The sequence below is a fragment of the Triticum urartu genome, chromosome 2A (assembly GCF_056163025.1).
Source record: "Triticum urartu cultivar PI428250 chromosome 2A, HENAU_Tu73, whole genome shotgun sequence".
NCBI lineage: Eukaryota > Viridiplantae > Streptophyta > Magnoliopsida > Poales > Poaceae > Triticum > Triticum urartu.
In genome coordinates this window covers 723,848,416-723,875,112 of record NC_141874.1, presented here as the reverse complement: position 1 = coordinate 723,875,112, position 26,697 = coordinate 723,848,416, and the positions used below count along the sequence as shown (strand labels likewise).

Below are 26,697 nucleotides of genomic sequence, written 5' to 3'. Positions count from 1 at the left end.
TTTGTCCAATCTAAGGCCCCGTTTGGTGTCCATCCCCTCCACTGCTCCGCTCCCGCTGCTCCGCGCGGACGGAGCTGCAGTGAAAAGTCTTAGAGCGGGCAAAACGATGCTCCGCAGATCCGCGGATTTCAAGGAGCTGGCGCATTGCCCCGAACGGGGCCTAAAAGTGGCAATATAATCAGTCAAAACAGCTTCCTACCCCAGTTTTCTTCCTTATGTCAGCACACCGAATAAACACCACTGCACATAACATCCGGAATGCACATATTTTTCACATCTGCATAATAACATGGTAATATTTTTTGGACACAGATTGTCAAGAGAAATATTTACAGCTAAACAAGTGGGAATTACATGATTGGATGGGTAAGAGAGTCAGTTCACTGGCAGTTCTACATTATTCTGTACACAACATTGCTTCCATGAGTCAGCAGCTCTGACGACGTCTTATAACCAAACGATCAATGGAGAGGTGAGAAAGGGGCAACGTCTTATCACCATGAAAGGTAGCACACCGATACCAACATCTTCGTTTAGTGCAGTTTCTAACAAAGATCTTCAGTTCAGTGAGTACGAATGTCCACTACTCAATGCCCTCCGAAGAACGTCGGCGTTCCACCCGAATACGGAATCAGAAGAGCTGTGAACACACGTCCAAGGAAAAGGTGTCACCTGGAGATTCAGATAGTGATGAAATAATCCCAACAAACTTGCAGAGACTACTCAGTATCAAAGAAGGTTGCCGGTTAAAATAGTCAAGTATAAAACTGAACGCACCTGGGGACCAAAATCTCATGATTGAATATTCTGTCGGAGATTGGAGGAATATGGTCTTTTTTCTCATTGGCGTAGTTAATGATCTGGAACAGGACTTCTTGGATCAGCAAGCTTAGCGCATCACGTCTTGAGCTGGTCTCTTCCAATGCTTGTCCTGAGGGCACATATCATCGCAAGTTAACAACAAGTTGTAACTGATTTGTTATATGCTCATAAGCAATACCATCCCGAAGATGACATAATTAGCAAAACTATTCCTACGAGTCCAGAGTGGCAGAGAGCATGGAGACACACACCCTCAACCTAGGTTTGAGCCCTAGCGAGGAGCCATGAAACAGACCCTGTCAATGAAAATGGAACTACCTTTAGTATTTGCCGGTGCTTTGTAGCCACGTGATTTGCCTTGCCCTTTAGGGCTTGTGACATGCAAATTGATGAACCATTGTTCCCAGAAAACCCTCTCAGTCTTGCTGCTGAACCAGCCTGGGTGCTTGTTCTTCTCATCGAAGAAAGAGAGGCACACCTGATATTCAGCTACCATGTGTTAAAACGAAAATAATAAAAAAACATGCAAATAGTAGAAATATATGCAAATAGTAGAAATATGTTGTTCAGCCTTATCGAACAACCTGGCTTTTCCGATTTGGATGCTTTTCTGCCCAAGCAATGAACTGGTTGATCTTTTCATCAACCTCCTTTTCTAGTTCTGCAAGTCCACATTGAACCTGACCACACAAACACAAATGACATCAACGATGGTTCTTTTAGTTGGAGCAGGTCAAATAATATCATGGAGCACACCAGCATATATCTTGGAGCTAAGTAATATTGTCTGCAACACCAAATACATGGAGGAGATAAGAGTTACTGCAGCTATTCAGTAATACTCACATATGTGATCTCAAAGAGGTCGCAGTCAACATCCTTGGGCCGGACAAGAGTGAGGGTTCGATGAAAGAATATAGTGTGCAAGATGCCTGCAACAGATTCATACACGATAATCATTAGGAACAGAGTAAAGAGAACCACACTAAAAAGAATAGCAGACACGTTTGTTATAACTGGTCCGTTTGAAGACTAATTGCAGAGAGGAATGCAATTGCTTCAGTTTTCCTTTTGCACAAGTGCAAATGCCAACATGAAACAAGGAGCTCAGGGAATCAATCTCCGGCACATCAGTACAGTAGTTGCAACTAATCAGACTAGGACATAAATAACGGGGCCACGATATACTGGTAAATTAAACTACTACTGCTACTATTCAGTACATCAGTATCAAAGAGTAGATTTCGGCTACTACTAAACTAGTAAAAGAGGGAACACAAGAAGGCAAAAATTGGAACAGTGGAGCAGAAGCATGGAAGAGGGGATCGAAGGGGAAAAACTAGAACTTACATCGCAGCACGTCTTTGATCTCCAGCGGCTCCAGCTCCTACAAGCAAGAAGGCCTGAATTCGTTAGGAAAGCAAGGAGAAATCATCAGGGGGGAAGGAGGAGGGGGGGTCGGATCGGATCGGATCTGACCAGTTCGTTGAGGTGGCACGTCTCGCAGTTCATCGCGGCTGATCGGCGAGGTCGGGCGGGCGGGCGGGCGCTCTCGATCCGCTCGCCTCGAGTCCTTCTCGCCGGAAATCCCCACAGGCGAGAGAGCAATCCGCTTATCCTACTCCTACTCAAACACGACGCCGGCTCCTGCCTCCTCCGCTCCTCAGCACGCAACGCAAACGCAAGCCTCTCCCCGGCGGCCCAGTGGCTCGGTTGGTTCCCTTTTCTTACTACCAAGGCCCGCGGGCCGCGACTGACAGGTGGGCCCGGACAACTGACAGGCCGGGAGATTACAGGTGGGACCGCGGTGCTCGGGGTGACGTCAGGGAGCGAGAGACGGACACGGTCACGGAGGGAGTTTTCAGCCGCTTCGCTAGGGTTTGCGCGCGCTGGTTTCCCGCCGCCCCCGCCCAAAAACGCCAACGACAGCCGACGCCTGCCCCCTCCTCCTCTTCCTCCTCCCCACCGGCGGCGAGCGCGCGCGGCACCGGGGGCGCCGTCTCAGCAGCCACCGGGGCAAGCCGGGCACGGTCTCGGTACGTACGCCTCAACTTCCGCCCCCGCCGCCGCGCTGCGCTCCTCCCCTCGCAAATCTCGGCATAATCAGCGGTAGATTTGCCGGATGTGCCTGGGTATATGTAGTATTTTTCTACTTGTCGATGGAAGCATATGCTCTGAAGCGGCGATGCTGCGGCCAGATTCTTGTTTTCCCTTGTGATTGCACAAGGGGGATGCTCGGTGGCTCCTCCCTGTGCCAGTGATGTTCGATCCGCGTCTGTTCCAGAGAACTTGAGCACTGGTTTCAAGCTCTCGACTGTTACCAACTGCTCCGACGCCGCGAACCGATTGATTGGGCAGTTTAGGATTTATTCTCGGCGTAAAGGATGGTTTTATCCCGATTTAGTTTCATCGAGGAGCAGCCGAGCATGCTAGCTCTCTTTGTTTTCCCCCTCATTTCTCAGTTGTTAGAGTTGCCTCAATTATTTTAACATCAACGATCGTGCCCATCTTTATTGGTAGTTCCTGGTACAGATGCTATCATCAAAGCTACTCAGCGCGCGAGCCGGCATCTCCACTCTATACACGACCGTTAAGTACACCATCTACATTACCTGCCATTACCTTTACATTTTAACACGGTTCTGCAAGTTTTTCACTTCTTCTGCAACAGTTTATTGCTGAAAACTTGGAGTTTTGTGTAGTGTACTCATAAATTAAACATTGTAGAATAATTGGAGTAGTTGCATTCAGTTGCTTCCTTGATTTTTATGGGCCAGTGCTTGTTGGCCCCTCTTTTTGTGATAAAGTAAACGCAACAGATACCACAACCCCAAATTTTATTCAAGCTGAAATAGTGATTATTCCCCTTGTTCTGTGAGAATCGAGCTAGTTATAGATTCTGGCCCCTGTCTGCATTATGCCCTGAAACATTGGGGTTCAGTGTCCAGAGGTTCTTGGTATCTGTTCGATAGCTCTTTAGTTCTTCTAGGATGTTGTCTACTTATATATGTGTCAGTCCGCTGCTTTCTATGCTGACTTGGTTCTTATACGTTGCTTCCTCGCATTCAGGCCACACCATTTTTGAGCACGCGTACCACCACAATTTCTCATTGGACAAGGCATAAATCTCTTGAGGCCATCAACAAACTGAAGTCTTCCTGCTTCCATCAATCTCGAATGATGGCAGGTGTCACAAATGGCAATTCACACAGTGATATTCAGAGAAAATATCAAGTTGTGGTTGCTGCTACCCGTGAGATGGGCATTGGGAAGGACGGAGCATTGCCATGGAAGCTGCCTAGTGACCTTAAGTTTTTTAAGGATCTCACAATGGCTACAGCAGACCCATCAAAGAAAAATGCTGTTATAATGGGAAGGAAAACATGGGAAAGCATACCCACTAAGTTTAGGCCATTGCCCGGTCGCTTGAATGTTATACTGACTCGTTCGGGCAGTTCTGATTATGCAACTGTTGAAAATGTTGTCACCTGTGGAAGCTTGGATTCTTCCCTAGAACTACTAGCATCAGCTCCCTACAGCTCAACAATTGAGAAAGCCTTTCTAATAGGGGGTGGCCAGGTACTGAGGTGAGTTATTCGCTTTTCCTGGAATATTTCTTTGATGCACATTGTTTCTAGCTGTTCTGGCATCATGTCTGGTGTTCACTTCAATCACATTTTTTTTATGCAGGGAATCGCTAAATGCATCTGCATGTGAGGCCATCCATCTTACTGACATAGAGTCCACCATTGAGTGTGATACTTTCATTCCTCCTATTGATCCATTGGTCTTCCACCCATGGTATTCATCTTCTCCAGTTGTGGAGAACAACATTAGGCATTCTTTCGCGACCTTTGTTCGTGTTAGAAAGTCAGCGGAAGAGGCTAATGATTCAAATCCCAGTGAATTAACCAGCAATGATGCTAAGAAGGAAAAGTTTGAAATTCAGAATTTTTCATTTCTACCAAAAATGATCTTCGAAAAGCATGATGAGTATCAGTATCTCAATCTTGTTCAAGATATACTACGAAGTGGTGCTCGGAAAAATGACAGAACAGGAACAGGAACAATATCAAAATTTGGTTGTCAGGTGCTGTCCCCAATTTTTTTCAGTATTTCTATTTAGATTTGATGATGGAAAGAAAGCTAATATTTGTTTTCTTCTTACCAGATGCGGTTTAACTTGAGGAAGAATTTTCCATTACTTACAACAAAGGTATTACGTATGCTCTTTGTTGAATATATGCACTTTTAATTTTCGAACATAACAATACTGAAGTCAGTGTGCTTGCTAGAGGAAGTCCAGACTGCAATGCTCTTTGGTTCTACTCCCTCCTTCCCAAAATAAGTGACGCAAGTTTGTATTAACTTTATACTAAAGTTAGTACAAACTTTTGAGTCACTTATTTTGGGACGGAGGGAGTATTATTTTGGTGATATTTTATTTGAAGGAAAGAAAGCATGGATAAATTGTCAATTGATAAAAATACCAGCCTTTTCAAGTTTAAGAAATGGCAATTGCATCAGGCTAGTTAATTTTGTTCAAATGCATGCCAAGCATGATATCGCTTAGAGATTTGCAGTAACTTGTTGATTTTGGTTAATCTATCTCCTGTATGTACTTCATGCATAAAATTTATACCACGGAACCCCAGTTTCTCAAACGCACAAAAAATTCTGGAATTTATTACACATTTACTTCATAATAATTTTGTCATAATTTGAAAGGAACCAGTTCAATTCCTATAGGAACCTGAGAAGATAGCTGCGATCTTTATTGTTGGACATCAGTATTTGTTTTTCTTAAGCTCAGACAGTTCTGAAGTATTTTTTTTATCTTTACCAGTATAATCTTAGACACTCACATGCTATGAGATCCTTACATCCTAGCTCTTAAGTCCCATGGTCCAGTCAATTGCAAAAACTGGATACCAATTAGATCGTAAGATTCTTTTTTATCAATTAGGGACGCAAGTGGCTAGACGCATATCCCGAAACCCAGTACTCGCTAGTATTAATTTTGCTGCCACTGCACTAATTGAGGAGTTTCACAGGGCAAGTGGGCTGCTGCTTGCATCCCTATTATCAATTGCACTTATTCGTGACCAAACATGCAAATGTATTGTTCTATGAGTTTCAGACATCACACAGTTTTGGGTATTATCTCCTCTGTGGCCTGGTTTATATATTCAGAGAGCAGAATATTTTACCTTGATCTTTAATGCATTGTTTTGTTTTTTTATATGGTTTTTCTAGAGGGTGTTTTGGCGTGGTGTTCTTGAAGAACTGTTGTGGTTCATCAGTGGCTCAACGAATGCAAAGGTATTTGAATATTTATTTTCGTTGAGTTGCGCAGTTCTTAAGTTTACATGTTGAATAGCAACTTTTGGGATTGGTGTCTTGGCTGCATGATGGTAAAAAAGACAGGCAATGAACCTTCCTCATGGAGTATGCACTCTGTGGCCACTGACATATTTCTGATTATGGATGCTCCTTCATAGCATATTGTGGTGTTCACCTTAGAACGTGCTTCGTGGAGCATCTCTGCAATTACGCCCATGTGTAATCAAGTACATTTTGGGACTAGCCTTTTCTGAATAATCCTCTTACAGAAATTTAAACACTTCAGGTGTCCGTCAAGTTTTTTTTTCCAACCGGATACAAATAGGTGATCGCATGCATGTTATTTTACTGGCTATTCATGTTATTTAATATTTGAAGGTAACTCGTGTGTTTAAGCTGTTTGGGTCAACTCTTTCGAGCTTCTAAACGATTGTATCCTTGTTAGCTATTTGAGTTTTAGCCTGTTTGCTGCATTTCAGGACTAGATAGTAGGTCAATATTGCTGTAATGCATCGATGGTCCCCCTTTTCATGACAGTGTCCATAAATTTTTATTTACAGGTTTTACAGGAAAAAAATATTCGTATATGGGATGGCAATGCGTCAAGGGAGTATCTTGACAGGTAACATCTCTTGGGTATAACTGCACAGAAATAAAACAGCATAACATCCTAAACTTTGATCTGCCTGGCATATTTTCTAGTATTGGTCTATCACAAAGAGAGGAGGGTGACTTGGGACCAGTTTATGGATTTCAGTGGAGACACTTCGGTGCTGAGTAAGCTTACATTGGTTTAAGAACTCTCTTGTTCCTTAACTGTGCCTGTCTTACTGTGTTCTAAACTGTCTTAACATATTTCACAGATATACTGACATGCATGCTGATTACACGGGGAAAGGTTTTGATCAGTTAGCTGATGTCATTAACAAGATCAAGAATAACCCTGACGATAGGCGTATCATTATGTCTGCATGGAATCCAACAGATCTCAAGAAGATGGCACTGCCACCTTGCCACATGTTTGCACAGGTTAGTAACTTAGTGTAACTTTTCCTTATTACTTTTGTTATCCGGAAATCCTTATGTTTTGGTATGAAGTTGTATTGTATACATCATTAGGTGGCTGCAATTCTGCACATGACTGTAGTAACCATTTTATCTGTATTAAATTGCTCCTATGTTTTCTCGTGGAAGTTGCCTATAGACTAAGGCTGTCCTCTTTGAGGATTGTAGATTGCTTTCTTTTCCCTGTTTGTAAATACATTTACTGTATTTCGCAAAAGAAAAAAAAAGCTCCATTGCCTCTATATCTGCTTGTAAGTGGACTAGTATGATGTTTTCAGACATGGGTATTTTGTTGAAAATGGTTGGTTTTATAAATCATTTCCCCTTATCATTGCTTCTATAAACAGTTAATGTGCCATTTTCTTCTCTTAGCAGCTTATTTAGATATCATATTTATATCTTGTCTTGCAGTTTTATGTCGAGAATGGAGAATTATCCTGTCAGATGTATCAACGTTCAGCTGACATGGGGCTTGGTGTACCATTCAACATTGCATCATATTCTCTTCTGACGTGTATGCTTGCACAAGTTTGTGGTAAGTTTTTTACTTCTTGACTTCTTTTTTGTCAATCTCTTTTATTTGCTAAGGCTTGGAAATCATATTAAAATTCTAGCTTGTTTACTTTTGTTTCATGACAATTTGGTTTGTTGTTGTTGAAGACTTGGCGTTTTGCTTGTTCTATATGCTGTCATTTTGTTGTCACTTGGAACTAGTTAGTTTGCATAGATTCAAAGTCATTTCGTTTCTTAAAAAAAGAGTAGATTCTAGTTTATAATTATGTGAAACTAAAAGGGCTGCAATAAGTGGGGGAAAATACGACCTATAACAGGCTATGTCTCACCATGATTGAAGCTTACAATAACATTTTCCTTTTCCTCTGTGGACAACCAATTTTTTTCCTGAATAAACATAAAGCCTTGCATCTGGATGTATTGGGAGATATAAAAAGTTATTTACATGCCATAAATGCATCTAACAACCCAAAATACAACGCCCGCCTTTAGGTGCTATGCACCGCTGGAAGTAGCGGCTCGATGCCTACTGCCTCTGCCTGTCAAGTTCATCTTTCAAGGTTTCTTTTAACAATTTCGGGTGCTATGTGTGGTCCCTTCAAAATTGAATAATCCTGATCTCCGAGTAGTCTATGCTCCTTCATGAAGAATCCTTTGCCAGTATGGTGTGTAAGATTCAACAAAATTTCCTCAGCTGAAGATCAACTGTTCTCGCTGGGCCACCTGCTGTACAGTCATATTTTTCTCTTTGACAGTGGAGAATAATTCACAGGGACTTGAGGCCCAACAGACTGCCCTCACACAGGCCCCTCCAAAGGAGTCCATAAATCCCATTACCTATTAAGTAGATGAATAAGAGTGCAGAAATCCCATTACCTATAGATGAATGTGCAGAAAGACCTATATAGTTATCCAACAGTTTCAGGTATCTCAGCAGAACCATAAGTCTGTTGCAAAGTAATCTGAATTCTATTAGTACCATTATTGGACGTGACTCTGCGGATGAAAGACTTGTCAGACACACCTTGAGATTGATGCGGGTGACAGAAAAAAGACTTTCCACAATCCAAACCCATCCACTTATGACTTATGCCCAAAACAATTATATACTGTTTTTTTTCAAACAGTGCTTTGTGCATAATCTTGTCAAAAGCGTTCTCAGAAATTTCAGATTTATGATAGAGAATTAGAGATGTAACCTGCGGCATATTCAAATGCCCAACAATAGCAGTCCTGAATAGTTGCGCGTTTGCGAAAACCATAGTTTGTTTGGTATGACCAGTTTGAAGGATAATACCCCCTCTGTAAACTAGTGACCTAAAGCGTTTTATATCGGTTTACAGAGGTAGTAACTTTCAACCTGCTAATCTATAACTTTATCAACAATTCCAAAGTGTTCTTTACCAAGGACATATGCCTCAGTCATTTAGTCATTTGCAAAATTCCATATGAAATATTCTTAGCATGCTACTGCAAGGAGCATCGCATCTTCTTTTAATTATTGGTTTTATCTCATATGTTTTGCATTGAGTTGCTATTTGCTAACAACTCGGATAACACATGTTACTCTTCCCCTTCGTCCTGAAAATATAAAGAACAATCCAGTAAACCAAAAGAAACGTTTTCTCAGAGATGTGTATACAAGTTGTTGGATCCTGACACTTGGTGCGTGTGCAGATCTTTCTCCTGGAGAGTTTGTCCATGTGATAGGCGACGCCCATGTCTACAGCACGCACGTCCAAGCCTTGGAGGAACAACTTCAGAAGCAGCCCAAGCCATTTCCTGTAAGCATTCCTCAAGCAGAGCGTAACCTTGTTGTACGAAAAGCAGCCGGGGACAGTTGCTGACTCCGCCTCTGCATCTGAGTAATCTGTTTATCTGACTATGTCTGTTTGACACGGATGTCATTTGCAGATTCTGAAGATAAACCCCCTGAAGAAGGATATAGACTCATTCGTCGCATCGGACTTCAAGCTGGTCTCCTACGACCCTCACCAGAAGATAGAGATGAAGATGGCAGTATAAACTAAGGAGTTAGCATCCAGCATGCAATATGTATTGTTGATGGTGATGCCTTTGTTAAACCGTGATTCATGACAGAATCTCTAGGCAACCTTTTTCACCGAGCGATTGATGCCTTTGGTGGATCCCTCACCATGGCATAAGCTGGCTGGCGAATGTATGCAAAATAGTGAGATCTTGGTTGGTTGCTACCAGTAGCGACTAGCGAGTTGTTTATTTCTCATTTTGCATTTTCCGAAGTTTTAGGTTCTTGGCAGTGTGGGTGCAGTGATTCGCGATGATGGCAGGGTCATGCTCCTCAGGTCGTCGTCGTTGTCGTCAGCTCTGGTTGCATCCACGCCATCAATTTCCATATCAGACAAGGGAGGTCAGCTGTGGCCTCCACTGTCGAACAAACTACTCAGTCGAATGACAAAAGGCCTTCGAGAGAAACCAAGCAAGGTCGGGGACGGATTCATCACAGGCTCACAATTCACAAAGCTTCTTAACTGCTAAGAAAACAAACAGTGCTTAGCGCCTTTCCAAAGCATATTCATTCCGCCAAAAAGGTGCTGCTTTACGAATCACGGACGCACTAATTCGATGTTCGTGACTATACAGCCGGAATGAGCTTCACGCAAAGGTAACTTTTTTTATAGGCTGTTAAAACCAGAGGAAGTCTGTTGATTGGCATAAGATTCGACCAAAGTCAACACGGAACAAAATGTTAACACATGTTGAAAATATTAATGGACATTCGGCAAAAGTTACACAACCTTGCCGAGAAGCCGTCGAACCCTTTGCATATTCCACCATGTCTACGAATTCGGTAGCCGATGTATACTTACCTAGGTCCTCTGTAAGGAACATTTTCTTAATATTCGCGGTGAATTTGATAGGAATTTTGACCCCAGTGTACTTCTCTATCACATTAACGGAATTTTGTGCGGCCCATCAATGGTCGAGCATGTAGATCAATCATGTAATCAACACTCCTTTTTTGCGGGTGATGTAATCAGCAACCCTTTAATCTAAAAAAATTGCAATCAACACTTATACATGCTTAGAAACCTTTTATTATTTTTTGCATGTGTGAAATACACCATTTATAGTCAACTCAAATGTGGGATGAGAGAGGAAGGAGATAGATGTATTTCTTCACTGAGCTAAGAGATGATTTTTTTCGTGTCTAACGTATAACATTGATCCTTCATTGTGCCATTGCCATTTATAAATTCCACATTTTACATTAGTTTTCAATCGCCATATATTTAATGCACAAAATAAATTAGTCCTCCCAATTTAAAGTAAATTGCTCAGAAAATTGATAATGATGTAAAAGAATCCTTTATTGATAAGTTGAGTATATGTAGTGTCACAACTTACAAGGGACACAAGTACATGCGCCGTTGGGGGGAGATGTGAGCAACTGTTGTATTGGTTGCCGAATTGGTAACCGCACACGTGGTTAGAGATAAAGCATGGACCAGTTTTGCAAAAAAAAGATACAACATGGATTAATGTGTAATAATTTAATGTAATTAATTTAGAAGTATTATTTATTACCAACATTAGTGTTCCGTCCGTATTTGTAAGGCTGGTCGTAATGGGAGTATCATAAGCGGTATCATGGATGCCAACTAGACTTTTTAGATGATGTGGCACACAATTAAATGAGGAAAGAGAGGGAGTGGTATCATATCGTGATACAGTATCATATTAAATGTTGTACTACTTTGTGTCATACATGGCAATTAATAAGGCAATCTAAGATATTAACTTATGATACTATGCATTACGGAGGTAGTATCATATGCATGAGGCTAGTCATAGTGGGGTAACTCAGGTAGTAAGTTAACACATCCCAAGACAATTTTGCTTATGTGGCATGTATTTAATAAGGAAATAGGTGCTTGTGGTAACATAATATGTTACTGTAATATAGCGCTTTCCGAGGCAAAATGAGTCTATGAGCTAATAAATGAAGCAATCTATGACACTACTACTATGTTACTTTGCACTACAGATGTAGTAATTTAGACTAGTGTCATATGCATGACACTAGTATAAGTTACTCCCCACTATGACGAGCCTGATACTAGTATATGATACTCCCCATTACAACCAGCCTAATGACATCCAAAAGGCGCGGTCAGCGTTGGTCCTTGTGTCCATCCACATCACGTCATTCAGAGCCTGGTAAAGCAATTCATAAAAATATGATAGTAGTATGTCTTAAACTGCCCCTTTGCACTTCTTTTTTGCCGGGTAACTCCCCCTTTGCACATTAGCCCTTCTTCTTCTCTCCTTCCTTCACAAATAGATCCTCATTTCTTTAGTCGGTAACCCCCAGGTTACTTCTTTTCTTCACGCTCAAGTCCAGTAACATATTGATGCAGCAGAAGCACTTCATCTCATTGATCCTTGATCAAATATGCTTACCTCCTTAAAACCTTTTTAAATACCATAGTTTTCTTTGTGTATGTGTGAAATACAACATTTATAGTCAAGCTCTAGATGTGGGATGAGAGAGATGTTTTCCTAAAAAAAAGCGCGTGCCATCCAAAAATAGTAATGGCGCCTTTGCTTCTTAGTATAAATATCATAGAAATAGAAAAATCATATAAAATGAGGTGGCATTTATATCAGGTTTTATAAAAAAAGAGATGTCATTCAATTTATATAATATGATTTTTTTCCCCAATAGGTCTAAGCTTTTTTTTTCTTTGAAATGTGAATGATAGAAACCAATGCTAGTACTAGAAATACATTCCTATAACAAAAGAGCTCTAAAGGATTTATTATTTTTTGTTTTTCTTAGGAGTGTTCTTCTAGCTTGTCCTCTTCGCTACCGTTTCTTGCACTCACTGGGAGGACTAAGAAAAGATTTAATTTTATTGTTGAATCCCTATAAAAACTCTACGAATTAAAAAATCCTAACTATTCTAGCCCACCAGATTCAAGTCCTAAACTTGACATTGGTACTCACATTTTTCTAGATTTATTTCAGTCTTTTCGGCGATGTTCGTTCAGTGGAAGGAGAAATTCTCGTCGACTACGAGATGCTTGCGGTGACTTGGTCAATCTATACCGGCTCAGTCTTTCGGAGGTGCTCATAAGGGTAGTGTATGTGTGCGTGCGTTCATGGGTTGAGTGTATGTGAGCGACTTCGATGGTACTGTGTGAAAAAAAAGAGTCCTAACTATTTACAATAGCTATTATTGGTCTTGATATGCATAAATTCAAAATTATGCTTCAATCCTCACGCATACTGTTCACATGTTGTTCGAGGTACCACCGATGGAGGTACTACCGATTGCATCATCTTCATGGATCAGGGGGAATTCAGCTCCACTCATAGAGGTGATTGTCTGAATCAATTGGAAAAAGCTACGATAATCAATTGGGCAGCGGCGCATGGCCCTAACGCGCCTCGGGCGCTATGAAAGCAATTTCCTGGAATTGCCGAGGTATGGGCCGGGGCCTCGGCAATGAGCACATGATGTTCTTGGCAAACCTCATCCGATCCACAAAAGCACAGGTAGTGTTTATTTCAGAAATTAAATCTTTTAAAGTTACTTCCCGTGATCTTTTGAATCGTTTTGATATCTCTGATAGTATTGTTGTTCCTTCGAGAGGATCATCGGGAGGGTTATGGCTGATGTGGAGCGATGAGCTGCTAGTTTTTGTATATAGCGCTACTTTTCATGCTATCTTAGCTAAAGTTGTTCATAGGGCCTCGGGTATTGAGTTTGGGTTAGTTTGCATCTATGGTGATCCATACCACCGCCGAATGAAGCCTATCTGGGATCAGATTGCCAATTTTGTGTATGGTAATATAGGTAAGCCTATGATATGTATGGGGGATCTTAATGACATCTTGTATGATATTGACAAGTGCAATTCTAAGGTTAATTACCATCGTATGTCTGCCTTTCGTGCCTTGATTAAAAACTGTGGTTTTTTTGACATCGGTTATAGTGGTCCGACTTATACTTGGCGTAATAGACAACACACGGCTAATCCTATTTATCAACGTTTAGATCGTTGTTTGGTTAATCCAGATTGGTGTGCTGTCTATCCTAATACGAAAGTGCTTAATTTACCTATTATTTTAAGTGACCATGCGCCTATTCTAATCTCTACTGAAGGGCAGTTTTATAGGCCTAAGCAATCGTTTAAATTTGAAAATTGGTGGCTGCTAGAAAAGGACTTTCATGCTCATGCGAAGGTAGCCTGTTACAATACCAGGTCGACCTCCTTTTCGGCTAGGACATCTTCCCTTGCAGGGTCTCTAAAAAGATGGTGTCGTAAGAAGAAACCCATTCAACAAGAGATTCAGGACATTGAGGAGCAGATCAATCAAATACAATTCAAGCCTCTTCACGAACAAAATCTTAGGTTGGAAAATTCGCTTAGAATCAGGTATGAGCAGAATCTCAACAAGTTGAATCAATTTTATAAACAAAGAGCTAAAAAACACTTTGCTAAAGGTGGTGATAGAAATACTAGATTTTTTCATCAAGCGGTTCTCAAAAGGAGGAAAAGAAACACTATTGTATCCATCAAAGATGAAAATGATATTGTCCATTTTAAGCCCACTCAAATTGCTAATACTTTTGTTAACTATTTTAGATACATTTTTTCCTCCTCTAATAATAATGTGGGCAGACCTTTCCTCGGGACTCAGCTGTTGATTCAGCCAAACGACTTCACTTATTCCATCCCAGATAAACAAGAAATATTGCAGATTCTGAAAGAGATGAAGCTTAATGCATCACCGGGACCGGATGGTTTCAATGTTGAGTTCTACCTGGCTACATGGGACTGGATTGGAGAGGATGTCACTACCCTTGTAGATGAGTTCTACCACACAGGTATCTTACCCCCTCATATTAGCGATACTAATATTGCCCTAATTCCTAAGAAGCTTGTTCCTCAGCTTCCTACAGACTATAGACCCATTAGCCTTTGTAATGTTATTTATAAAATCATTGCTAAATCTTTGGCTAATAGGCTCAAACCTCATCTTCCTGATTATATTGATCCTTCGCAGCAAGCTTTTATAGAAGGGCGTAGAATTAGTGATAACATCATTATTGCTCAGGAGATCACTCACACTTTTACTTTAAAATCTTGGGAACATCAAGCCTTCCTACTTAAGATTGATCTTGCTAAAGCTTTTGACCGTGTTGAATGGAACTTCATTGTCTCTGCTCTCTCACGTAAAGGGTTGCATGTGCATTTCATCAATTTAATATATGCTTGCATCTCTACTCCGGTTTTCTCTGTCATTATCAATGGCCAAGCTTCTCAGAGATTCAGAAGTGAAAGGGGTATTAGACAAGGTTGCCCTCTCTCTCCTTATCTCTTTGTTCTAGCAATTAATGAACTTTCGCTTGCCCTTAATGATGCTTTGGCTGCTAACAATCTTGAGGGTATCACCCTTGGACCAAATTGCCCTCCTGTCCACTCACTACTTTTTGCAGACGACCTTCTTGTGTGCGGAAAAGCAAGTATGAGGGAAGCTCAAGCCATGGCTCAAATTATTCACCAATTTTGTGCTGCCTCAGGTCAGACTCCTAATTGGGCCAAATCTGCAATTCTTTTTAGTGGTCATGTTAATCAGATGGTGGTCTCTGAAATTCAAAGAGTTATCCCTGTCCCTATCATGGATGAGAATTTCACTCACCTTGGCCACCCTCTTATTCTTCCTGCTAAGAACAGGACAGCTGCTTACAACTTTGTGTTGGACAAATTTTTGGCTAAACTTCCAGGATATAAGGCCAACATGCTTTCCCATGCAGCTAGATTGGAATTAATTAGATCTGTTTTCTCTTCCATTTCCGGTTTATTACATGTCTAACATATTGTTTACCAAGAAGTTCATTGCTAAACTTACCGCTATCATTAGAACTTTTTGGTGGACATGAATTAGAGAAGACAGTTCATCAAGAGGTCTTTGCCTTCAAGCTTGGAAGGATATCTGCACATCTAAGCAAGGAGGGGGTCTAGGTATTAGAAACCTTCAAGCTATGAATCAAGGTTTAATTTTGGCTTCGGCTTGGAGAATTGCAAACTCCCCAAATTCTCAATTGCATCTTGTTCTCAAATCTAAGTACTTTTCGGACTCCTCTTTCTGGACTGTCACTTCCAATACCCCTAAATCTGCTTTTTGGTCCCCTGTTATCAAGTTGTTCCCTAAATTAAAAGCACACTCTTTTTACCACATCACGCAAGGAAACATTTTCATATGGAGTACCCCCTGGTGTTCAGCCTGGTCTGATATTCATGATCATCTCATCATCCAACCTAACAATTTCACTTACCCTGCTAAAGTTAGGGATCTTTGGATTCCAGATCAAAAAGTCTGGAACAATGATTTAATTCGATCTATTTTCCAGGAGCCTACTGCAACAATCATTACTCAAACTAATATTATTCCAGATGATTGTGCGAATATATTATGTTGGGATCTCACGCCTAATGGTAAGTGCAACGCTAAAAGTACATACAAGTTATGTTTGTAGGATATACAAAGACATCCCAGGAATCAACCTGGTTAGGTCTCTACACTAGTCAAAGATTTACTCAAGCAGGTTTGGAAGCACAAGAATATTCCTCATAGGGTTCAAACATTTGCTTGGAGATTACTTCGCAAGGCCCTCCCTACAGGTTTGAGAGCATCTCGTTTCTCTAGTCATATTGATAAAGAGTGTTGTCGCTGTGCTCAAGATGAGGATGAATTGCATTTGTTTTTCAATTGTGCATTTGCTAGGGCTGCATGGTTTGCGCATCCTTGGTATCTTAGGACTGATATCTTAACTGAAGATCATCATTCTATACAGGCTCTTATCCATGCTCTTCTGACCATGAACCACTCTCATGCATCAATCCCAAATATTTTTAGTTTCTTATGGTGCATTTGGAAATCAAGAAATGATTGCCTTTTTGGTAGAAAAAATTCTTCTCCTCATCAGGTTTTTATGGCTATAATGGCGTTGGATGAAAGCATTAAACTTAATGACGCCTCTCCTGATGGTGCAAAGACTTATTCTCTCCAGCAAAACATTACAAACTCCACTCTTTTGCCGCTGCAGGGACAAACTATTAGGACAAATCTTCTTATTTCGGGGGTAAAAATTTATTCTGACGCTTCTTTTAAATGTAGAAAGATCCCAGGTCTAACGCATGGACAAACATCCACAGGTATTGGTGTCTTTTTTAATTTTTTGCAGGATCAAAGGAGCATACAGGTCCAAATTCAAGCCTCGACCGAGCCCACCTTTTCTCCATTACAAGCAGAAGCACATGCCCTTGTTCTTGCTGCGAGGGTGACTCAACTTTTGCAAATTAGCCAACCTACCTTCCTCACTGATAATCTCTCTTTGGCTAAAGCAGCAGCAAGCAAAAATGTTTTGGCTGATGTGATTCCTTGGTCGATCAGAAAGCTCATTGCAGAGTTCTACAACACCACTCGACAATTGCAATCGCATGTATTCCATATATCCAGAGAAATCAATGGCATAACCCACAATGTAGCTCATCAGGTTCTGACCAGAGCAACAGGACCTGTTTTTAGTTGTTTTAGTTCAACTCATTCTCACTCAACTTGCCCTGTCATCTCCACTATGTCTTCTTGCAACATTCAGGGAGTTGTAATTCATGCTGTACACTGTTACTGAGTTGAATGAAGTTGGCACCATGGGTGCCTTTCCCGTTCAAAAAAATAAAAATAAAAAAATAAAATAAAATCCTCACGCCGAAGACCCGGAGTCTGATGAGTCCTACATAAAACCGACTCTCCCTCGTTTTATGTTCCAATCCCATCAACAAACCCCAAACCCGTACCAAAATCCCCCACAACTCGCCGAGCCCAAAACCCCAGCCCTCGATCGACCACCCCGATCGATGGCGTCCGGCGAGGCATCGGCATCGGCATCGGCGTCGGCGCCCCCGCCGGCGGATCGAATCCGCGTGGTCGGCGCGTGGGCCGGCCCCCTGGAGGTGGAGCTGGGCGCCTGGACGGTGCCGATGCTGCGGGCGGAGGTGGCGCGGCGGGCCGGGGACGTGGAGCCCGACCGCGTCGGCCTCATCTTCGGCGGCCGCGTGCTCAAGGACGACCCCGCCGGCGTCTCGCTGCAGCAGGCCGGCCTCAAGGGCAACGCCAAGGTGCTCTCCACCCTCGCCTCCCCCGATCGCGGCAAGGCCCTCGCCGCCGAGGCCGCCGCCGCGGCTGCGGAGGAGGAGCACTCCAACAAGCTCGTCAGGCTCTGGTGAGGGTCGCTCCGCTCCTCTCTGATCGAATCCCGAGGGGTATTTTGGATTTCCAGATTCCTGCTCTGTTTCCCCTGTTTTCGGCGGAAAAAAAAATTGCAGTCGCCGCGAGCAGGATCTTCGCTTGGCAGTCTAAAATTATGAGCACCGATGCCATTGTTTTATTCTATATTATATTAACCGCGGGACAAAAGATAAGATCGCACTCTCCGCCATTAGGATGTGTCTCCACATGGTGGAGGCACACATTATTGTCAATTCGATAATTTACATCCATAATCAGTTCTATGTTATGTTATGTAATGTAGAACATGCTAGTAACACAAAGTAGTGTGGAAGCAAGTGTTCCTTTCTCGGTAAGAAGAACACAATGTACAGTCTGTATGATTCAGAAACTCACAAATTCAGTAACTGAAGATAATGAGTTGTGGGATAGAACTCCTACTGCTGCATGATTACAGATAGGTGCGTGCCTTGATTGAAAGTGTGATGGTGATGGTTAGTTGCATGTTTTCTATTGTATAAAATGTTAGTAGCACAAGATAGGTGGAAAGCAAATGTTTGTTCCTCAGTAATAGATTACCATAATGTTTTGTAGGGATGCTGCACAAGCATTATCTCAAAGGCATTCAGATGGCTCTCTCCTTGATGAAAACTTCAACATAGCTCTCGAGGACCAGAGCGGACAAAAAGTGATGTTTGGATCTGCAGATGATATGAAGTAATATACATTGAACCTTCTGTTCAGTCGTTTTCTCATGTAGTTTGTACTATTCAGCTCATCATGTGTGCTATCTCTAGGGCTTTGAAGATGGCTCTAATGCTTCATCAAAAGGCAAAAGTTCTTATCAAGAAGAACATGTATAAGGAGGCACTGGATGTTTTGATGATGTCCGAGGTATATACTGCCTTATGTGATTGTTTTTGCCCTACTGTAAGAAGCATGCCTGTTAATTAGCTGTATAATTACTGACCCATCTGTTGTGTTGCCAGGAAGCCTTCGCTCTTTGTGACAATAAACTCATTGAGGTAACTTGAATCATGAGAAGAATTATCTGTTACCTCTGTCAAATAGAGTGCTGAAGTATTTTACTTACACTCCATTCATATTCTGCAGAGAGTTGATAATGTGCCAATGCTTCAACTGGATATAGTCTGGTGCTATTTCATGCTTCGTGATGTATCACGCTTAGAAGTTGCAGGGGCTCGCCTAAACAAGGCCAGGGTAGGATTTGAACTCTCACACGGTAAAGATTCCACGCGCTTCAGATTACTCCAGGCAGCCCGTCATGCAGATCTGGCTCTGTAAGACTCTTACCATCCTTTTTCTACTATCCTTTTTCTATCTCTTTTTTACTATACAGTTGTTTGGAGAGAGTGGGTATTTTCATCGAGGGGTAGATAACTAATTGCTGCATTTAGAAAGAAAGAAGAGCTGAAAAGTAGAGGATCACCAGTTCATAGTGTAACCAACTAGTGGTACCCACAATGTGGCACTATGGATGTTGCATGCACACCTCTAATTTGATCTTTGTTGGATTTTTGTTAAGATAAATGTTTAGGATATTAGTGGCGGCTCTCCCAAGAGTGAGACCTGTTAAGCATTCTAGCTTTAACTTACATTGTTTCCTGATGTATCAAAACTTCTGCCCATGTAACAGCTATGTAAGGCTGGAGCTTTTGGAAGGAGTGGTAGCATATTATAATGGTAATACTGAAAAGGCACGTGGCTCTCTCAGTTCTGCACAATCTAAATACATGCAGGTAAATTCTGTTTGTTGTCAGTTTTAGTATCTTATTTTGTACTTCTTTGACCTTAGTACCATATTAGTGCTGCTACTAAATGAGTAAATGCATGTTGATTTAGCTGCAAGTACCAGATGAAGCTATAGCAATGTTAACGGATATGGGCTATGACGCACGAGCATCAAAAAGAGCACTAAAGATGACTGGCTATGATATTCAATCTTCTGTTGATCTCTTGTGTGAGGAGCGTGAAAAGAAAATTCGTAGAAGGGAGCAGGACATCGAGACACAGAGAGAGATAATGTAACCTTCACATTGAGAGGCTTACTTTCCCTTCTATGTATCATTCTCCTTTTCCTTTTTTGCTGACTTATGCACATTTTGTTTGGCGTTATCCTAGGGAACAAAGGAGATATGGTAAAACTCCCATGAACAAGGCAGTTGATATGCAGAAGTTGAAAGGCTTGACTACTATCGGGTAAGAGTGTTTTGGTTTTATATTATACGAATCACATGTATTTGAGAAATAGATGTTGATTTTATCATGAAATCCCCATAGTCCTACATTTGAGGATCAGATGCCTAATGACCAATCTGGCTTTATTGCACCATGCTTTTGCATCAATGTTTGTCACTGGGCTCTTTGCCACTTCTAGCGAACTATGCTTGTTATGGGTTGAAAGTCCAAACAAGAGGCTCTCAGTCAGTTAGTACTATGTAAAATAACAAAATAGATTGTTTTAAGTAGACCACCAAAATCGCAAGCACCAAGCAGGCCCTAAAAACTCAAAAACTTTTTTACCAGATTGTCAAGAAAGTGTAGTTGAAAATCTACGTGTTGTTCAGTTGAAATAAATATTTATTAGGGAACAATGTTAGTGATGAAAGGCAATGGAATTCGTTCATTTCGTTCGTGTGGAATGATTTTCTTAGTTATCGTAAGTTTTGCCATGTCGTTCATGTTTCATTGTATCCAATGTGACATGTTCTATGGAGAGCGGATTTTCTGCACCTGGATGCACAGAGTATGCACCTGATGATTTGAGTTGAATCAAAAGGGACACTTTAGTTGTTAAAAAGAATGAATTTTATTGTTGGTGCACGATGTTGGAACAGGTGAAACCTGCCAATTTTGGGCAACACATATTGTCAATTTGTATACTGAAGAAAATGAAATGAACTAACTTAATCTTTTGGTGTGGACCCGACTGAGTATGACGACGATAGCATAATATGTTGCGCAGCATGGTTATCTAGCCATAGTAAAATATGGCTATTCAGCTAGTTTACACAGAAGGTCTGGCTCCCATCTGCTAGATAAATTAATTCACTAGCCACCATGTCTTCAAAGGCAATATGGCAGTCATATACCACCATGAGCGAGCAGAGTCCGGTCACCGGGGGATAAGCTTGGCGATAGCGAGAGTGATATTGCAGAGCTGGTCGACCTCGGTGTTGCGCGCCATGAGGATGCTCTGGTGTTCTGGTGAGTCCTGGCACCCCTTCTGGCACAGCTTCACCTCCGCCTGGCCTGCAGATACCAGCACCTGCGACTCGTCGTATGCCCCCATGTCCAGCGCGATTGTCGCGTCTGCCAGCTGCTCCACGGCCGCCTCATACCTGCATGCATATATATGATCGATAAAGCATGCAATCCATGATTCATCGTTAAAGTTGCCTTTGGTGATCACACATGTACGTCAGAGCTAGCTGCTTACCGCTCCCCACAGCCCTCGAGGCATTGTTGCAGCTGCGCCGTTTTATTGAAGTTGTCATCTTCATCGATGTTCGTGAGGTATGTGGCTGTCTCGGACGCGTTCTTCTGGACAGCCAGGATGGCCGCCCTGGTCAGGCCCACAGCATCAGCCGTCAAGGAGGACCGGTCCGGGGAGAGCGTCGCCATGCAGAGGTCGTAGAGCTTGGTGGTCTGCTTGCAGGCGTCCTCGATGGATAATGACCCGGTGGTCGACGGCGCCGCAGGAGGGGAACCAGTAGATTGGGGCAATGCGATGGTGAGGAGAAAGGGGAGGATGAAACCTATGGCTGCGTAGAAGGATGCCATTGGGAGGTTTGGTTTGCGCGCTTGCGATGTTGCTCAAGTTAGACGGGACGCTATGCAAGGTCCTACTTATATGGTAATGCGTTTGCCTAAATAAAGACAGGTTAACAGAAAGTGCCTGCGTCCTGTCCATTTTTAGGGGTTATTCTTTACGATGGAGAGGAAAAGCATGGACCTCTTTATTAGGAGAGCCAATGCGAATATTGGCAGTTGTGTCACAGAGTGCGCGTGACAGAGAGTCAGACACATAGCATGACAGAGAGTCAGACACATAGAGGTAGCAAAAGATAGCATTTTCAGCTGGTTAAACTTTTTATGAGAAACAACAACAGAAGTAAAACAACAACTATAAATGTAAACAGTTTGTCTTTTTTATCTAGCACATAAATAGATAGTTTTATTTTTGCACCAACACTTGCAGATTCGAACTACATCCAACAATGTACATGTATAAGTTTTGTCAGAACTTCTCAAAACATGGAAGTGGGCATTCTCACCAGTGTGTGCTGCACGCTCAAGTGCACTGATGCATTTTCGTTTATATAAAGCAATATTGGAAGATTATGTTTTATGAAGCAATATAGGATTTATTTTTTTGGTCCCATTTTTTATATTATTTTTTTACTGGGAATCGAAATCTTAGATGGATCTAAAGGTTATTTAGATTTCACACATCTATTCCTAGCAGCCATACATTGATTTAGACGTGTCTTTAGTTGTCTTGTGGAGAAAGTGTAGTATAGGAAACTTCATGCTGATACTTGTCCTGTTTCTGTTTGTAACCGATCAGTTTTAATTTTGCAGGTTTGAGAAGTACCTTGCTGCAGAAGCACTCCGCATAAATGAAAATGACGCTGAGAAAGCGTTAGATCTTTTGACAAATCCTGAACTGAACTGTGCCCTACAAGTAGGCGTTATTTGCCTCTTTTTTCTTACTCCTATCCTACCAAGATGCTATGCAGTTTTTAACATTTCCTTTTGTTCTGTCATTTCCACTCTAGAGTAAAATTCAGTCAAGGAGGAAACGACCACTTCATGGTATGTATGGGTTTAACACATTCGTCATTAATCTAATAAATTGCATCGTCACAGATGAAATAGACTTACATCCCCTTCTACGTCTTGCCAGTCTTGGGTGCAGGACCATTGGGAGCCGGGGCTGCTGCTGCTGTGGCTGCCACAGCGGGGGGTAATGCCCCACCACAGATCCCAGATCTAAACGCTGCCGAGGGCGACAATCAGGAGCAGCTTGTGAACAACGAAGAAGAAGCTGCGAACAACGAGGCAGAAGCTTTGCCCAACGACGCAGAAGCTGGGGCCAATTTAGAAGCTGTGAACCAAGATCAAGACATGGGCAACGAAGAGGAGGAGGATTTGGTCGAGGAAGAAGCGGGCGCGAGTCATGCGCAAGGTCCGGTCAGGGACGTGGCGATGGAGAACGAGCTCGCCAACGAGCTGACGGGTGATGCCCTGGACGACTATGACATTGACGTCGCCAATGAAGGGCAGGCCATCGCGGAGTATCTGAGCCTTCTGGAGTCTGCCGCCGCCGCTGCTGCTGGTAGCTCTTGATTTGCAGAGAATATAGGTATCTTAAAAAGCTTCAGGTGGAAGGAGAATAGCCTCAGCCCGGGAGTTCGTTTACTTGGTAGGGTTCGATCTGTACATATGAATATGGTGCTACCTTTTGTGAGCTACGTGACACGTGAAAACCTGTTACCGTCGTGCCGAAGCAATTAATTTATGGACCGCATCTCACTGTATTACGAGTTCCTTTTCTTCTGTAAATCTTGAAAAGTCTTAGTAGATGGTTTTATAAGGATAAATACCACCGCATATTTTTCATTTAAAATACTGCTAGCTGCTCAATAGGTTTACTGTACCACGTCCTCTGTTGTAACCGTTTTTGTAGCACGTCTTCTGTTAATAGCAAATCCGTGGATATTAATAGCAAACAGCGCATGTGCTAAAAATCCAAGAATTTTTTTTTCTTTCTGTGTAGCTAGCATCTTAAATTACTCACATACAATGGAGCACATCCATATGTAATCTCTTGGAGGCTAGAGCCCATGGAGTTTGGATGCTTGGAGCCCAAGCTCCAAAATGAATTACCTTTTGAAATCATAGTGCAAGCATGGGTAGAAATCGTCACTTTTGAAAATTTACATGAATTACCTTTTGAAAATCCATGAATTTGTTTTTGTGTGTGTGTGTTCACATCTTAAATTACTCCTATGAAAATTCACACACATGTAGAGCACATCCATATGTACATGTAGATTTTTTTTAATCTTGATTTTTTTTTCGGATTTTCAAAAATTGGGCTCCATTGAGGTTGGAGCCCAAGCTCCAAAATGGATCACCTTTTGAAATCATGGTCTAACCATGGGTAGAAATCGTCATTTTTTGAAATCAGTAGAAAAATGAAGTTGTTGTTCAAGGGAGCATTGCGGACGAGAAAGGAATTACATCACCAGGATAAATAGTTTGAGGTTGGTACACCATACAATTACACCTTCCAAACCGGATATACAAATCTTACAAGATGAATATCAAACGGAAAGACGATAATAGTAGTAATAGTAATAAAATAAATGTAGTAGTACTAAATGAACAAACAAGAAGCGAGTGGCTTCATCGGCCGAACAACAACCTTGATTTCAAACTTGTGGCTTAAATTATGCGCGTCGGATGTGGAATGGACGGACGGATCAGGCGCAGGTGTAGCCCGGGGGCACGGCGCAGCCGCAGTCATTGACGAGCAGCTGGAGGGCGAGCGGCACGTAGAGCGCGAGGTTGAGCACCTTGGCCTTGATGGCCGTGCAGAGGCACGCCGCGGCGGTGAGCCCGGCGATGCCCTACACGAGAGGGCAGCACTTGACGCTGGCGTCGCCGATGTGCAGCTCGTTGCCGAGCAGGTCCAGGCACACGCCCAGCTTCAGCGTGTCGATCGGGCACGTGTCGGAGGAGGGCGTGGGGCTCGGCGTGGGCGTCGGGGGAGACGGCGTGGGGGTCAGGGGTGAGGGAGGGCACGCCTTGCGTCCGCCGTGGCGGGTCTTGGGGGACGGGGAGCCGCCGATGACGGGAGTCACGACGCCGATGGCGGGAGTGACAACTCCCCCGACGACCGGGACGCCACCAACCTCGCCGCCTACGGTGCCGACGACAGGAGAGACCATGCCACCAACCTTTGCACTAGAATGAAATGTTGTGTGAGCTTTGTACCGATTTTGAGATTTATGTTGTGAGCATTGAACTGCAAAAAATGCCATGTTTGGTCCCTGTAATGTTCATTTGACAGCAATGTGATAAATGCCATGTATGTGAGCATATGTCCTGGAGTGGCTGCGCCTGCGCTCTGGTGTGGTGATCGACCCCGCGCTAGTCACATCAGATCTAAGAGCATGCATGCCACTGGAGATCGCCACGTAGCCGCCACCGTCACCTGCAATTGGTCGGAGTCGCTGCCCTCGTTGAACAACACATCTCCGTCAGCATCTCCGGTATGTTGTACTTGCTCGTTCCGGCTCCGGTGGCCCAGTATGCGCCATGGGTAGACGCCGTCGACGGCCACAAGTGTTGGTGCAGGTCGCGCTTCACTTCATGGCGAGTTTTTTTCATCCAAGCTGTCTGATCGAATCCGCCGAGACACAGAGCAGAGCACGCTAGCCGGTTGAAAGTTGAAACACACACACTGGTTAGATCATAGATGCACCAGTAGTCTAGTATATACACGAGGACTTTGACAGATTGATTCCGGCCTCCGGCTAGACGTATACAAGTACTCCCTCCGTCCGCGAATAAGTGTACATTTAACTTTTGTTCTAAATCAAATATTTAAAATTTTGACCAACTTTATAGAAAAAATAGTAGCATATGACATCAAATTGATATATTATAAAAGTACATTTCAAAACGAATCTAGCGATACTAGTTTAGTATCATAAATACTTCTACATTTTTCTATAAAGTTGGTCAAAGTTTTAAAATTTTGACTTAGGATAAAACCTAGATCTACACTTAGGCCTCTCTCAATGCTTCACCTTGTACAGGTGCTAAGGCTGCCATGTAGGCAAAAAAGATAATGTGGCAAGGTAATTAAGAGGAGAGAAATGGGTGTTGTCGGTGTCAAAACCGGCGGATCTCGGGTAGGGGGTCCCGAATTGTGCGTCTAGGCCGAATGGTAAAAGGAGGCAAGGAACACGATGTTTTACCCAGGTTCGGGCCCTCTTGATGGAGGTAAAACCCTACGTCCTGCTTGATTAATATTGATGATCCTGCTTGATTAATATTGATGATATGGATAGTACAAGAGTAGATCTACCACAAGATCAAGGAGGCTAAACCCTAGAAGCTAGCCTATGGTATGATTGTTGTATGATGAAGTTGTCCTACGGTCTAAAACCCTCCGGTTTATATAGACACCGGAGAGGGTTAGAGTTACACAAAGTCGATTACAATGGTAGGAGATCTTGAATATCCGCATCGCCAAGCTTGCCTTCCACGCCAAGGAAAGTCCCATCCGGACACGGGACGAAGTCTTCAATCTTGTATCTTCATAGTCCTGGAGTCCGGCTGAAGGTATAGTCCCGCTACCCGAACACCCCTAATCCAGGACTCCCTCAGTAGCCCCTGAACCAGGCTTCAATGACGACGAGTCCGGCGCGTAGATTGTCTTCGGCATTGCAAGGCGGGTTCCTCCTCCAAATTCTTCGTAGAAGTTTGTAAACACCAAGAGTAGTGTCCGGCTCTGCAAAATAAGTTTCCACGTATTGCCACAGAGAGAATAATATTAACACAAATCTAATCTGCTGACGTATTCCGCAGCGTGACATCACACTACGGCCAAGCCTTTATTCGAATCGTTTACA

At 42.6% G+C, this 26,697-nt stretch overlaps 4 protein-coding genes and 1 pseudogene across 6 annotated transcripts; 2 read left to right on the top strand and 3 right to left on the bottom strand.

Annotated features, from left to right (window-relative positions):
- Window positions 1–247: 247 nt before the first annotated feature.
- On the bottom strand, window positions 248–2,539 carry LOC125540104 (meiotically up-regulated protein). Of its 2 annotated transcripts, none has more exons than XM_048703693.2 (7): window positions 2,302–2,539; window positions 2,173–2,209; window positions 1,669–1,754; window positions 1,407–1,502; window positions 1,141–1,300; window positions 778–931; window positions 248–640 (listed from the first exon to the last, which is right to left on the bottom strand). In XM_048703693.2, exons 1-7 carry the CDS (start codon window positions 2,332–2,334, stop codon window positions 559–561), a joined length of 648 nt encoding a protein of 215 aa, XP_048559650.1. In that variant the 5' UTR covers window positions 2,335–2,539; the 3' UTR covers window positions 248–558. The 2 variants fall into 2 exon arrangements, with proteins under 2 accessions (XP_048559650.1, XP_048559649.1); XM_048703692.2 differs by having other exon boundaries at window positions 248–672; window positions 2,302–2,478.
- Window positions 2,540–2,656: 117 nt separating this feature from the next.
- Window positions 2,657–9,988, top strand: LOC125540101 (putative bifunctional dihydrofolate reductase-thymidylate synthase). 2 transcript variants are annotated; one of them, XM_048703690.2, is made up of 12 exons: window positions 2,678–2,858; window positions 3,355–3,411; window positions 3,892–4,409; window positions 4,513–4,912; window positions 4,994–5,038; window positions 6,079–6,144; window positions 6,726–6,787; window positions 6,868–6,942; window positions 7,029–7,194; window positions 7,642–7,765; window positions 9,421–9,527; window positions 9,658–9,988. In XM_048703690.2, the coding sequence occupies exons 2-12, from the start codon at window positions 3,355–3,357 to the stop codon at window positions 9,766–9,768; spliced, it is 1,731 nt and encodes a 576-aa protein (XP_048559647.1). In that variant the 5' UTR covers window positions 2,678–2,858; the 3' UTR covers window positions 9,769–9,988. The 2 variants fall into 2 exon arrangements, with proteins under 2 accessions (XP_048559648.1, XP_048559647.1); XM_048703691.2 differs by lacking the exon at window positions 3,355–3,411 and having other exon boundaries at window positions 2,657–2,858.
- Window positions 9,989–17,557: 7,569 nt separating this feature from the next.
- NUB1 (ubiquitin-associated (UBA)/TS-N domain-containing protein) lies at window positions 17,558–23,595 on the top strand. The gene is made up of 11 exons (XM_048703688.2): window positions 17,558–18,020; window positions 18,620–18,742; window positions 18,823–18,919; window positions 19,015–19,050; window positions 19,139–19,326; window positions 19,683–19,785; window positions 19,889–20,070; window positions 20,168–20,245; window positions 22,631–22,733; window positions 22,828–22,864; window positions 22,956–23,595. Exons 1-11 carry the CDS (start codon window positions 17,560–17,562, stop codon window positions 23,396–23,398), a joined length of 1,851 nt encoding a protein of 616 aa, XP_048559645.1. The 5' UTR covers window positions 17,558–17,559; the 3' UTR covers window positions 23,399–23,595.
- Window positions 20,981–22,046, bottom strand: LOC125540100 (pectinesterase inhibitor). The gene is made up of 2 exons (XM_048703689.2): window positions 21,486–22,046; window positions 20,981–21,387 (listed from the first exon to the last, which is right to left on the bottom strand). The coding sequence occupies exons 1-2, from the start codon at window positions 21,827–21,829 to the stop codon at window positions 21,162–21,164; spliced, it is 570 nt and encodes a 189-aa protein (XP_048559646.1). The 5' UTR covers window positions 21,830–22,046; the 3' UTR covers window positions 20,981–21,161.
- A 759-nt stretch (window positions 23,596–24,354) lies between the features above and the next one.
- On the bottom strand, window positions 24,355–25,098 carry LOC125538158 (putative lipid-binding protein At4g00165; annotated as a pseudogene).
- Between the last annotated feature and the right edge of the window lie 1,599 nt (window positions 25,099–26,697).

Coding starts and splice junctions, on each gene's coding strand:
- LOC125540104 (XM_048703693.2), bottom strand. CDS start 2,334: ATGAACTGCGAGACGTGCCACCTCAACGAACTG. Junction 1,503..1,668: donor ACCTCTTTGAGATCACATAT/GTGAGTATTACT, acceptor TTGTGTGGTCAG/GTTCAATGTGGACTTGCAGA. Junction 932..1,140: donor AGCACCGGCAAATACTAAAG/GTAGTTCCATTT, acceptor ATGTGCCCTCAG/GACAAGCATTGGAAGAGACC.
- LOC125540101 (XM_048703690.2), top strand. CDS start 3,355: ATGCTATCATCAAAGCTACTCAGCGCGCGAGCCGGCATCTCCACTCTA. Junction 3,412..3,891: donor TCTCCACTCTATACACGACC/GTTAAGTACACC, acceptor CCTCGCATTCAG/GCCACACCATTTTTGAGCAC. Junction 6,788..6,867: donor TCAAGGGAGTATCTTGACAG/GTAACATCTCTT, acceptor CATATTTTCTAG/TATTGGTCTATCACAAAGAG.
- NUB1 (XM_048703688.2), top strand. CDS start 17,560: ATGTTCCAATCCCATCAACAAACCCCAAACCCGTACCAAAATCCCCCA. Junction 18,021..18,619: donor AACAAGCTCGTCAGGCTCTG/GTGAGGGTCGCT, acceptor AATGTTTTGTAG/GGATGCTGCACAAGCATTAT. Junction 19,786..19,888: donor CACAATCTAAATACATGCAG/GTAAATTCTGTT, acceptor ATGTTGATTTAG/CTGCAAGTACCAGATGAAGC.
- LOC125540100 (XM_048703689.2), bottom strand. CDS start 21,829: ATGGCATCCTTCTACGCAGCCATAGGTTTCATCCTCCCCTTTCTCCTC. Junction 21,388..21,485: donor CTCGAGGGCTGTGGGGAGCG/GTAAGCAGCTAG, acceptor ATATGCATGCAG/GTATGAGGCGGCCGTGGAGC.